Raw genomic sequence first — 13,465 nt, 5'->3', positions numbered from 1 at the left:
AACAGACATAGATACACTGAGCCCAGGTGGATATTTAAAGTGACATTAGAGAAAGCCTGTCATATGGCTGGCATACTTATGCTTTACTGTCACCTTGAAAATGATGATCCATTGGATAATACATTGCTCGGCACGACCTATGTCTCCTATATTCATTGCATACGTACAAAAAGGCATATTTGTTGAACAAAAGGCTATTCTCGTATTGCTGGTCTCTGATGCTCGGGGGTTGATCTCTCATGTTAGATATCTTGTGGTTGGCAATGTATGCCTTGCAAGATGCTGTGCTATCTCTTGTATTTGCTCGAAGCTAGGATTGGAGCTGGAAAATTTTTCTAGAGTAGAATAGGCTGGGTTGCGTGCATGAGCTTCTGTTCGCCCACAATTGAGACAGCAACAAGTCCCTGCATGGCTAATGACTTGGTGCATGTGGCAAAATCCTGGTTTTGAGCCAAATATACCTGTTTCTTTGGGATGCAGGTGAGAAATGTCCCGCATCAAACTCATGTTATCTTCTCTTGCTCCTAGAGGCTATTAAAAACAAAGCTTGAAGGAAGTGTCTAGCCACTTGCTGAGAGCAATCAGGGACTGGAACTAGAGTCCAATGTGAGTAACTTTATTATTAGAGAGTATGACAGGTATACATTACCTAGAGTCCAATGTGAGTAACTAGAGAATAGGAAGCATTGGACTCTGCGGTACTGTCCGAAGTTTTGTAAACAAAGGTAAACAAAGCAGCCACAAAGGCGAAATAATAGAGAACACAATCAATAGTGAATGATAGAAGAATAGATAGAGAAAGGAATGAAAATATATAGGTAGCACAAAGGTGCAGAATCACCAAAACTAACAGAGGCTGTATAAAAATGTGCCACATAGCATCTGCACAAGCCATCTTCAAATGAAAAAGGCCAGGTACAAATACTATATGTTGGAATCAGTTCCAAGGTGTATCCTCAACGGCAAGGTGTTGTTACACTGTCTGTAGTCTCTCGCCGGTTCCAAGGTCTCCGTGAAATAGCACCACATATTCCTCTAATTCAACAGCCTCCTCGGATTCTTCCTCAAAACCACCTTGACCCATCAAAGCTTCCACTGCACGTATGTTCCCTGCAACTGTCAAGTTATTGATATCTATTTCCCGTGCTGCAAGGATTGGATTTTTTACCAAGGGTATAGACTCAATAGGTTTTGGTTCCTTGAGTGTTGATTGGAAGCAGGCAAAGTATTTGGGGCCATGATAACACAGATTGTGTAAGAACTTCCAAGAATTGAATTGTTGCTGAGAATTGAGTCCCTGTAAATTAGGAGTGTTGGAGTGAAGGTGTAGGAGATCTTTGTATGCCCTCTTGGATGAGAGAGTGGTCTGGTTAGTGTTACAATTGACATATTGTGTTGGAGAGGAAAGACTAAACTGGAAGTCAAATGTTTCAGGGATCTGTTAGATTGCTCAACTGTTGGTATATAAGACTTCAGGTCAACATCAAAATTGTCGTAAGCATACGATGCAAGAAGGGTTTGTTCAAGTGCAGTGAGTTGTTCATGAGATTTTGAGGCAAGGGAGCAAATGGCACTTTGAACCAAATACAACAAAACAGAAAGGCCCATTTGTGAAAGAGTGTCGACAACTTTTGCTGGAGTATGGGATGAGTGGAGAAATATACCAATGATACTTTGGAGCATGTTTGATTTTTGGTTCGAGCTTTGCATGAGTATACTAAGTATGTCAACTTTTTTCTATTGTACCTATGGGTTACAAGCTTAAAAGAAAAAAACAAAATAATGTACCAATGCCACCACATTTTTCCGCCTTTCTCAATGCTTTCACTCTCAATTTCCAGGCTTGTCAATTGCAGCCTCAACCATGCCTTCTAAGTCAAGTTCATCTATTTGTGCCTAGTATTCTTCTTCTAACTTGTTAAGTGCTACAACATTGGCATCTTCCGTGGCTGGATTTTCAAGGTCTGGATCTGTAGGACATGAATTAGCAGATAGCAAACTCTCGAGTAAGTCCCAAAGGAGAGGTGCGCTGCTTTGGAACTGCAGGGCCATATCTTTGAGACAGAATTGCTCAATCTGCTCTGCTGATGCATTAGATGCATTGAAATGCCACTGATTTTCCTTTGTGCTCAGGGTTTGGAGTTCGGACTGGCATGCATTTTGAACCATCTTTTGGCTCCACCGCAATGGCTGGTTTGTTGGGTCATGACCTGCTAGCGCTTCAATAATCCATGCCCTGTGCACTACTAAGTCTATGACCACCGGATGACTGGCATATTGGTCATCTTGAAGAAGTGAGACAATCAGATCAGAAGGCGGCACTTCACAGAGTGATAATTGCTCAATCAGCAATGCAGTTGAGTACATGATCGATTACAGACTGATAGAGTGGGGCACTGAAATTATTGTGAACTTACTTGCCTATATTGGCTCGTGCTTGACATTATTAATTGGTCTGCAATTGATTTTTGATGTCCGATGGTAGCTGATGTTGAGGCTCATCACTGTCACTGTGGCGAGCCTTTGTTTACCAATGTTAATTTGCAGCCGCTGTGGAGAGAGAGCAAGGAATAAAGTTGTGCTGACTTTGAATTATTATCTTATCTTATCTTATCATATCTAATCTCGTCATTATTTTGTGGCTCTAGGATTAAGTTCTCCTCTCTCAAAACAGTGGCTGTGGAGGAGCCTAAGTATCCATTGGCCTGCAATAGATCTAACAACTTTGAGAAAACTTCCTGTTGCACCCCAAGCTCTGTCATAATATGACCAGGATGCCCATCTACCAATTCCCTGACCCATCCATAGCCTGTCAGGATTGAGTTGTGGTACAGTCTTGGTTTGGGATGTTGCACTTGTTCTTCCACTATAGCCCAAGTAGCGTGTGTGATCGGTTCAATGACAATAGAAGCTAGTTTCAACATCTGTAAACAGGCTAAGTACATCCACAGTTGGCTGCTGATTAGCTACAATATTCAAACCATCCTGCCCCTCTGAATCACGAATATCATCTCCTTCCGTACGAGTTGCAAGATTAGTGTCTGGGTTCATATAGGCAGTATAGCTGATAGCTGATGACATGGTGTCCTAGTACTATCTTAACAATGGGTCGCAGAGCTCTACAATTTCATCCACTAGAGCGGCAAGGCTTTGGCCAGGGAGGAAAATTTCAAAAAAAAAGAAGAAGAAAAAAGAAAAAAAATCTGATCCCGTATGAGCCCGTAGTACCAATCTTCACGGTGATCACAAGCTCATGTGCTTATTTTGAGCCGCTAGCAGTGTGATAACTCGTTTTCACAGACAGTCTCATATCTGCCACATGACAGTTACTGTCCCAAGTATGGCTGTAAGTGTTGTAGAGCAAGATGGAACTGGACGCACGCTGAAAACCAACTTCAAATTGGATGCGCAAAGTAGGTACAATATACTCTCAAAGACAAAACGTGCACAAGGCATACAGCTACTGAAACACATCCCAACCACTGTTCCTCCCCGACGGTTATCCTAGAACGGTCACTCCTGGTATATGTTACTGTCTAGTCTTGTATGTCGGAAAATTTATATCAGTTTGCGTGTGCAGATTATCTCTAGTTTTGTTTTCCCATTAGTGTGTATGGTTGTATGCTGAATAGCATTTCAACGGTTACCAAACATTCAATGCTCTCCAAGTGTTTTGCAGTTCTCTTGCAGGGCTCATCACATCAAGAGCTGTGCTTGAAGGTGCAATTGTACAATGCTTGATGCAACAGACTTAACAAGATGTTTTGCATCACAGGTTATGGTGTTGGGAATGCATCCGCATCTGCTACACAAGCCCTGCTCTTGACAGTAGTGCAGGACATTTTTAGCCGAGTTACTAGTTCATTTTCATACCTGCCTTTAAACTACATGTGTATACTTATTCAAGATGCCTTGGGGGTGTTACAGCAATTCTGGCCGCATATTACCTTAGAACATTGCTGTTTCCAGAAACAAAAACTTTTAGATTCCTTGCAAACATCTTGAATGATATCGCGATCACTATAGACACATTTTCCCCGCTTCTTGGATCCATTTCTTTACCAGTGTATCTACCTCTGGTTCCCTCAAACTTTGCCCCAGGCCTACGAGCCACAGCACTGTGTCTGAGCGGCTGCCTGAGAGCTTTATGCGATGTTGCAGCAGGAGGTTCAAAGGCGTCGTTGACAAACCATTTCGCCTCATCAGTTGGTGGGAAAGGTGAATGTAGGTGATCTGAATGCCAAAGATGCGAGTAAAAAGACTGTACTTGGGCTGTCTGGTATGCTGGTGCGTTAATATTCCATGTGTCCTGCTCAAATACTCAATCAACTGTCAGCTGGGAACCCTTATCATGCTGTATTTGACCACCAGGACCTCAACTCATCTCGTCCTTCTAGTACTTGTTGCAAGTCACTTGCTCACAAATTACTTAGCCGTCCGTGGGGTCCCATTGTGATCGCTCAACAGACAGTGATCCACCATCCTTTGGACAACATACAGGGCAGTAAAGCGACATCACGCACTCAACATATCTGCTCAGGATACCGAGGATCTTATCCTGTCCCCAGAAGAAGTATCTTCCCGAGAACAAATCTTTGAAATACCTTGGACCTTACGAGACGCATATACCAATCAGGTGTTGGGCCACTGTATGCTCGGCTCTTCCCTCTCAGCAATAGCCCCTCAATTGATGTCGCTGATGCAAATGGTGGACATATATGCAAAGGAACGTTACGTGCTTTTCATTGATGCATGATGTTATGGTAGGTATACAGTGCAAGGGACTCTACAGCTGCATGACTGTTTCAAGGAAGGCTATTCGTCCTTGGATCAACTTAAAGCATGGATAAATGCCGCCGAGGTTGCTAGCATGTTCATGAATGGGCCTCATCCTATGACAATTGATGACCGCCTTATTTGCCGTAACATGTGTGCATGCCTTGAATTAGTCAACGCCCATCTCGCCAAATTTATAGAACATGCAAGCGCTACTGGGTGGATTACGGGCAAAGAGGCTCCTATGCTAAGTTCAACTAGCAGTGTTGTTGTAGAAGTGCAAGAGGCTAAAGAGGTTGTCAACAGTGAAGATTTGTTGACAAAAAAATCCAAATGAGGTATAGGATAGGCATGTAAGTCTGCTGCACCTTGTATAAATATATATACTTGATGCGCAATAGATATTGTACTTTTATTGATGTACCACCATCAGGTTTATGGAACAGCATATGAAAGTGTTATTCTGGAATTACCGATCAAAATGACTTTACTCACTGTATTTTCACAGTATACACGCAGTCTGTCTCATTGGCGTGCCAGGTTTGACGGGTACTAACAGGTGGGAGGCGTGGACCCGAGCACTGTTCATGAACAAGGAGTGCGGTGCAAGGCAAAGAAAGCTGGTTCAGTATGATACATCCAGTATTTCTAGTCATGTCGTTTGATAAGGCCACGTCGTGCACAGGTGCTATAACCATTGAATGTGTTGGACAGCGTGGGGTGAATTAGCTTTTGGTGAGCTGTCCTGCTGTATATGTGGTCAGACCGAGTTGCGGTGGATAATCCATCAATGAGGATCGATTCTAGGCCCAATGAGTGGATATGACATTACGGTGGGCGAGAAGGATCAGGTTGCCATTTCAAGGTTTGGGGTTTCAAGGATTCCTTGGTTACACTAAACCCGGGTTAATTGGGTCACATATCCGAGGTTCGGCTCCACTCCCGAAAGCCAAAATGAGCCTTGCCATGTACCACTTGCAGTTGATGTGGACTTTCTATCCCAGTGTCCCCAATGTCGCGCTTGTCATGGTCCACTCTACCAGTGTCATTCCAGATCAACAGGATTCATAAAAGCATAGTAAGTGTAAGTTTCCCTTCTCATTGTTCATATAATCTACATACAGCACATTCAGTGGGTTGGCTGAGCCTAAAATTTAGTTGGAGCATTATGCGTTGTGGTAGGCAGCACCACTGTTGATACTAGTGGCTCCACTAACATTACCAAGAGCACTGTTTAGTCTCCGTCTGCAGGGTATATATTGCCAGGAATATATGCCAGACTATGTTTCCTCTCTTTTTATTTTTTTCTTACTGCTATATTCTCTTAACTTTAGTCGCTCATTTCTCAATAGCATGCCAAGCTGCTCTAAATCCTTTCAAAAGCTCGAAACCACTGATTGTTCCAAATGTTTGAAGCGGCACGCAAACCCAAATGATGAATCTATTGAGGTCAGTTGTTTCTTTTCTATTTGGCCCAGTCTCTGCCTCATTAATGATGGTGTTTGTATAGGACATACCTCAATGTGAATTATGTGGTTGTGTCTTCCAGTTTTTAACAGGAAAAGTCTGTGCAAGTTGTGAAAATGGTACATTAAGTTGAATATGTAGGTATTAAAAAGTTTATAAGCAAGCTTGATAGCACTGCAACCAACATCGCAAATGACTGGTAAGACATAGCTATATCAGTCTGCTAAAATAATTCTCACACGGAGCATAAGCACAAGATATCTCAATTTTGGAGTGTATGCAGACACACTCTGCACAGGCATCGGAGCACCGCCTCAATCAGCGACCTAAGAATGCTGGCTTGCAAAAAGCTTCACAGGTCAATGATGCTGTAGCAGCACTTTGACGCCAGAATTGTACAGAGACACTGAATGTATACCTTAGTATTTTTTTATGTCCAAGTCAAAGGCTCCAAAAAAGGTTTGTTATCTTGTCGAATCAGTAAAAGCTATTGACATGCTCCTTGACATGTAGTATCATATTCCGCTTATCCCTATCAATCTTGATATGCGAGATAATGCTGAAAACATGTTGAAACAAATGCTCATGAAGGCCTCGCACATTTATGAGGAATCCAGTAAGGGATGCAACAGTGTAATGCTATCCTTTGAGCGGTTAGTTATTGAATCACATATATCTTTGTGCTGATAAAAACATTGTGCAGTTAAAATACTATATTTGCTGTTACGCAGTCTGCAACAGAATGTTTCCATCTTGAGCAAGGATATACTTCCGGTGTCACTGTTGGACAAATGTATAATTGGATCAAGTTAATGGGTGTGCTATCAGACAAAGATAAAAAACGGAATGCCCTTTCACTTTGGCTTTTGCTTAATGAGCCAGTACATCATAAAGTTTTTCGGGTTTTATGACACAGTGACCACTGACATGCTTTACTAGACATACCCTGACAAGGATGAACTTGATGAAGACTTCACAATGAAGTCTGCGAGAAAGTCACTTGCCAGTGGTGTAAAGGCCTCACCTAGTACACGACAGTCCAAGCGAAAGCTGCAGTCAGCTGGCATGTATATAATGTTTTGCGAGAGAGGATATACTGATGGTATTTTTCAGAAAATGTACCCGATAGCCCTGTTAAGCGGTATAAGAGTGCTTATTGACCAAGGCTCTCCACAGTGCATATTGAATATGAAGCCTTTCAGTTTCTAAGGTGAGAATGTATTGTTGATTCGGGTGGAAATGTTGATATTGTTGAATGCAATGAAACGGAAACCATCCTTATTGCAAAACATTGGCAAAAATATATCCGTGATATGATTTGGAGAGGAGGCTATTTTTCAGTGCAAGCCAGTCTCTTCGTGTGAGGCTTCGAATGAAGAAGATCTTATTCAAGAACTTCATCTTTTTCACCTTGCTGAATACTTTCTTGAATCTTTCTACAAGCGGGCAAAGCTTTATTCTGTGAATTTGCCTCGTAAGCATTCTGTACATCTGCCATCATTATAACCACATTATTTCTTAGGTATCAAGTGGAATGCCAAAGGCACTTTTGTCGGAATGGTAACAACAGAGATCCCACGCAAACCAACTGATGGTTCAGAAGATGATTGTACTCTGTTATTCAAGACTTTCCTTGCTGCACCCCTTCTATTATGTGATGGCTTATATAAGGAGAGGAAGTTTTGCGGTAATACTGATATCACACAGAATGAAGATTCATTGGGCCTTGTTATTGATGCATATGTTTATCACACATTGTTAGATAGTGGGAAAACAGTGCTATTATCAGATTTGCAAGGTATGGATTTAAATTCTTGGATGTAACAGAACCACAAAGCTAAATGTGAGTCTAGGCATTATTGCTCCAAATGCTACTGTCACATTGTTTGACCCACAGGCTCACACGTATGATAATACCTTGCTCACATTATTTGCATAGCTAATACTTCTTCAGAATAAATCAGTTGTCGGGGCACTGGGACCAGGGTGAAGCCCAAATCCAGATCTATCTACAAGATCACCAGTGCAACACAATTTGTCATGCCCTTAAACTTCATTTAGATGATGAGGATAACAGCACTGGCAAAAAAGATCACGCCTTGTCAGATACTATACATACAAATAGTCATAAACACCCCTTGCAATTAGGCTTTAACTGAAAGGACAAACCTTACACTATTCACAATATATTACTACCAATTTTAATTATAATGGACACTTTACTGGTATAAAAGCGGCAACATCTTTGTGAAGATATGCCAGATATTATCTGAAGTGATCTTGTCAATACCTAAGGTGCCAAAAACACTCTCTGCATGATTAGCAAACTCTGTGCTGACAAATTGAATCAAGTCTTCGCCTCCAATACTTTCCTTGAGACGGCAAATGACTGCCAGGTCAACAGGCAGTAAGCAGATTTTACCACCATATTCATTTGCCAATGCAATGGCAATATTTGGTGAAACTCCAGATGGTAGCTTCTTTGCTGCATCAAAGCGAGTTGGATGGTTATTTAACCGCTCCCTAAGATGATTGAGCTTGCATTGAATGAATGTTGACCATAGCCATTGACCAAGTTTGCTGCCACAGCTCATGTCATTGCAGCACAATCAGAAAACACTATAAAGCTTACTAATGTTTTTGGTCCGTTGAATTATAGATACCTTCACCAGCTTCCCACCAGATTTTTGCATTTGCACCCCATTGCAGATGAAAGCGCAGCCACCCTCGCTCAATAACAATATTTTTGACACTATGTAAAAAGCAATGAGGGGGGAGGGTCTCAGTAGAGTATTGTGGCGTAAACTCTTCACTAAATATTTTGTCAGGTAAATATTGCATGATATAGAATAACATACCGCAATGCATTTGCAAGACCAAACACTTGAGTTGTCTCGCTTCCGCAGTCTGTTGTCATTTGAAGAGGCATCCCCCCAACACTTTCAATTGTGCTCAGGTAAAAATAAGCAATAGCGTCTTTCAAACGGTTGTTAGGAACAACCGACAGACCAAGCCACTTTCCTGACCACTTATCACGAACTCCCCATGTTGGGAAGCCAATGTTTGTAAGTTTGTCATGACCATCCCTGGACCACTCATGATGAGGACCTAGCGCAAAAAGGGGTTCTCAAGTAATTCTATTTGCTGTTGGGTCACAAAGCTCAAATCCCCCAGGATCATGACAGCGCATTTCACTGGTGATGAAGTCTCGACTTAAGTGGATTCCACAGTCAAAAGCAATCCCTTCCTTAATTAAATCAGGTCCTTGACAGCGAGCTGGATCTTTTGACATCTGATCTAAAACCAGCTAGCGTTTGACAGTCATAGACAATGTATGTGATGTAGTGCGACTTCCATAAAGCCCCAGGAAGGAGCAGCGTCGTGTGACACTTGCCTCACTAGATAGTTTTTGGTCACTAGTAAATCAGTACCATAAAATACACACCTCATGCGAATATGGTGCTCTACCCACAACAACTTGCTGATTGACTTCTTGTTTGTAATGTTTTTGTGGTGGTAGTCTCAAAGTATTGTGGCCACAGAATCATCATCTGCCAAAGCTAAGTTACATATTTTGAGTGATTGGATCCTAGCAACTGGCAAACACTTATGACAATGCTTGTGCTGATTCTTCCCCTTAGGATTGGGAAAAAAGGATGCCACAGCATCAGTATCTGCCACTGAAAGTATTTCTGTCACTCCCTCGCCATCAGCCATGAGGGTAAAGACTGAAGGTGACAATGGAGCTGCGTGGCAAACAAGAATGGAGCCGAACCTCGGATACGTGACCTAATGAACCCAGGTTTAGTGCAACCGAGGAATCCTTGAAACCTCAAACCTTGAAATGGCAACCTGATCCTTTCTCGCCCACCGTAGACATGTTATCGGGCGCCACCAGTGTGACAAGAACGTGGGCAGCGACAGAAATGTTGGCTAAGCTGGTCTGCGATGTAGGTGATTATGTAGACAGTTGGGACTGTGGAAGTATATTGACGACATTATGCGACAGCAACAGGAATAGACCACAGATTGGGCCGTATACACATGTTGTGTTATGGCTCGAGCCACTGGAAGGCATTACTGTCTCGATGAGGATATGACATCTGGCAGATGAGTTTAACGACGTGCGTGAACCGGGTCGATGGTTTGAAGGCGCGACGTGCTTCTCGGTACCTTGGTCGCGACCCCAGACAGCACCGCCCTTGGACGTCAATTTCAAAGCTCAAGAGTTTAATTCAGGACCGTGGGGGATCAGCTAACCTTCTTTAGACGCTGCATTCTGCCATTCTCACGCCATCTGTCCATCTTCGGTCTTCTAATCCCTTGCTCTCAACATCCAAAGTTAAGTTTATTTCTTCCATCTCTCCTCGCCTCGCCTCTCCATTTCACCATTTTTTTTTTCTCCATCCCTCCATGACACTTCCCCGCATTTGTCACCCATCGCCTCCGCTTCGTTCGTATTCCCCCATTCTGCTATCTCACCTCATCATCCGCCATTATCCTCGCGCTACTCGGTCGATCCACTAATCACGACTCTGGTATCGTATGATAATATATCAATATAGCCTGTGTACTCTCGAACCTTAATGTATGACTTGAACACAGCCATCCGATTCGCGATCATGGTCGCGCAAAAATAATCACTCACACAATGAGCACTGCTACTCAACAGTGCAGAAACATATCGAGCATCTCAAATAAAAAGGACCACAGAACAGTGATTATTCATTGCGAACAGCGAAACGTTGCCGTGTACACAATTTCCATAATCGAACGAGAAACTGATACAAAAGAAAGAATGGAACAAATAAACCGTTATATCACCCATCATATTCAAGACAGTCATGAGTTAAACCAAGCGGGTAGTAGAATTGTGATGGAAGGCGACATGTTATATGCAGTATGATGAGACAAACATCACAACAGCAGGATGGAGGGTAGGCAGCGCCGAAAACGAGGGAATACGGCATAGATAGGGCATCAATAGATAGAAAAACACAATCTACCGCTACCGTCTTCACTGCGATGGCGGGGACGTTCTGTCAAGCTTGCGATTTCGAGAGCGTTTTGACAGGGAGATACCGAACGAGATTTTTGGATAGTGGGACCGCCGTAATGAATCGTAAATCGTGAGGACATGACGATTGTGCGAAGAACGAGTGCAAGTCGAACGTGAGGATGTATGCAGGTGAAGGAAGCAGTGGTTTCGTGGCCATGTCGTCCTAGACGGACGCGGGAACAACAGGCCTACTGGAGAGAGCGAAAAACGTGACAGGACAGGACGGTGGGCAGTGCTGAGTGTGTTTGGCAGCGACAAAGCGCTCGAGTCGACCCGCAAAGTAAAATCAAGAAAAAATAACCCAAAAAATAAAAAGCACCATAAATCGCAGTCAACCAGTCGGTCTTTCACGATGGCCAAGTCTGGAAAGAACTTGAGCGAAACGAAGGAGAGAACGTCACACGTCCATATCCTCCGCCTCACCCTCCTTTACCACGCCCGCCCTGCTCCTCTCCCGTTCGCGATCCCTCTTCCTCCCTCTCACAAGCCCACCTGAGTTTTCCTCACCATCGTCCTCACCCTGTGTGCTCACTTCACTTTCTGCACCCAGCCCAAACCCCTTGTCGACCCCAAATCTACCGTCCTCGTCTTCGTCTTCAACCTCCATATCCTCTGGCATACTCTCAAGTTCAAAGCGATGGTGCGAGAAATACGGCATCTGACCCACGCCAACGCCCTCCATGTCCCCAAACCCTTCCACCATTCCCACGACCTCGCGCCCAAGACCGAGTACACCATCATGCAACATCATTCCGTTCATCCCATCCGCTTCGCCCTCCTCGCCTCCTTCTGAAATCTCTTTCCGCCTGTCGTTGTCTCGTCGGTTGTGGTCAGGGGTGGAAATATCGCCCTCGCGCTCCTCATCGCCGTCTTTGGGAGGAGTCAATACACCCACGGATGACTCTGGCGTCTGCATGCCTACCCCACCCATCTTTTCCTCGTCGCTCTCTTCGATTTTTCTTTTCCCATTTAACTTTCCGTGTGCTTTTGGCTTTCCGTCACTAGCAGGATCACCGTCCCTGACTCCAGCCAACTGACTCTCAAGTTCCCTGTTTCTCTCCGCCTGCACACTGACAAGCTGTTGTAAATAGCGAATATACTCGACGCTCTTCCGGAGAATCATTCCCTTGTTTGCTTTGATAGTCGAGTTTTCTGCTGCACTATTCGCGTTAGTGGGTGTGCCATTGGCGCTACCAGAAGCGGGAGGGGAAGCACTGTTGGGAAGAGTAGGCGTGACGCCGCTGGCGCCCTCGTCCTCGTCCTTTTTCACGGCATCGTCCGCATTTGAGGATAAAGGAGCTGTTTAACCTTTCAGAAACGAATCGATGGCGGGTAAAGACGAGACTCACCACTCGGATCGAGCATACACTCGGGAATGAGGGTTGCGAGCTCGCTGATCTTCTCGTTGATGTTGTCCCTCCTGCGCCTCTCGACTGCATTGTGGCTCTCCCGCCGCCTTCTCCTCTTTTCGTGAGCTAACAAGGCCTGCTTTGTGACGGGGTCAGCGTTCGTTTCCTTTGCGAGGGAACCGTTGCCGTTCGATAGGCCAGCACCGAGAGAGGTGCCGATGCTTGCGCTCATACCACCGATTCCCGTACTACCCAAGCTGCCGACGCCGACGCTGCCAAGACTGCCTACGCCCATTGAGCCAATATCGCCACCGATGATACTGCTGACTTCGGAAGGGGAGATGCCCATACCCGAATGGGAGTGGGAGTGAGCGAAAGGATGGGTGATGGAATCTGGAGTTGGCAGGGAGTACTCGCCGGCGCCTGCGGTTGTTGTGTGGGAAGAAGAAGGGGTATGAGAGGACATGAACCATGCGCTAGTATTGCTGGATAGGGAGTGAAGAGAGAGGGGGGAGACTGGGACGCCATTGTTGATAGAAGGGTTGTTGGTGGCGTTGTGGTTCTGGTTCTGCTGATTCTGACTTGTGGAGGAGGAACGGCCGGGGATGAGAATAGCGTTTGGGTGTGGGCGGTGATGCGAGTGTGGAGGGGGAGGAGAGACAGAGGAGAGGGAATTGTTGCGACGAGAGCGAGTGGTAGTGGTGCTGCGTGTTGGGCCAATGTCGCGTGAACGAGATCTGGAGCGGGAAGGATTTGTAGGAGCTGTTGCTGTGTTTATTGGAGAGGGAGTATGTACAGACGGTGTACTAGCTGG

At 44.5% G+C, this 13,465-nt stretch overlaps 4 protein-coding genes across 4 annotated transcripts; 1 reads left to right on the top strand and 3 right to left on the bottom strand.

Moving 5' to 3' along the window:
- Window positions 1–1,896: 1,896 nt before the first annotated feature.
- Window positions 1,897–3,081, bottom strand: SERLADRAFT_433450 (uncharacterized protein; the record flags this gene model as incomplete). Its single annotated transcript, XM_007313653.1, has 2 exons — window positions 1,897–2,321; window positions 2,982–3,081. The coding sequence occupies 2 exons, from the start codon at window positions 3,079–3,081 to the stop codon at window positions 1,897–1,899; spliced, it is 525 nt and encodes a 174-aa protein (XP_007313715.1).
- A 3,594-nt stretch (window positions 3,082–6,675) lies between these two features.
- On the top strand, window positions 6,676–8,182 carry SERLADRAFT_405462 (uncharacterized protein; the record flags this gene model as incomplete). Its single annotated transcript, XM_007313652.1, has 8 exons — window positions 6,676–6,702; window positions 6,757–6,876; window positions 6,975–7,124; window positions 7,183–7,310; window positions 7,438–7,453; window positions 7,687–7,717; window positions 7,766–8,041; window positions 8,097–8,182. 8 exons carry the CDS (start codon window positions 6,676–6,678, stop codon window positions 8,180–8,182), a joined length of 834 nt encoding a protein of 277 aa, XP_007313714.1.
- A 280-nt stretch (window positions 8,183–8,462) lies between these two features.
- On the bottom strand, window positions 8,463–9,535 carry SERLADRAFT_365490 (uncharacterized protein; the record flags this gene model as incomplete). The annotated part of the gene is made up of 4 exons (XM_007313651.1): window positions 8,463–8,823; window positions 8,876–9,055; window positions 9,102–9,351; window positions 9,439–9,535. The coding sequence occupies 4 exons, from the start codon at window positions 9,533–9,535 to the stop codon at window positions 8,463–8,465; spliced, it is 888 nt and encodes a 295-aa protein (XP_007313713.1).
- Window positions 9,536–10,943: 1,408 nt separating this feature from the next.
- Window positions 10,944–11,686, bottom strand: SERLADRAFT_457274 (uncharacterized protein; the record flags this gene model as incomplete). The annotated part of the gene is given in 2 exon segments (XM_007313650.1): window positions 10,944–11,628; window positions 11,648–11,686. Coding segments are annotated over 2 exon segments (407 nt in total), but the record flags the coding sequence as incomplete, so codon positions are not given.
- Window positions 11,687–13,465: the final 1,779 nt, after the last annotated feature.

Source organism: Serpula lacrymans (assembly GCF_000218685.1).
Source record: "Serpula lacrymans var. lacrymans S7.9 unplaced genomic scaffold SERLAscaffold_2, whole genome shotgun sequence".
NCBI lineage: Eukaryota > Fungi > Basidiomycota > Agaricomycetes > Boletales > Serpulaceae > Serpula > Serpula lacrymans.
The sequence above is the reverse complement of the archived record's forward strand: the minus strand, read 5'-3'. Positions and strand labels throughout refer to the sequence as shown.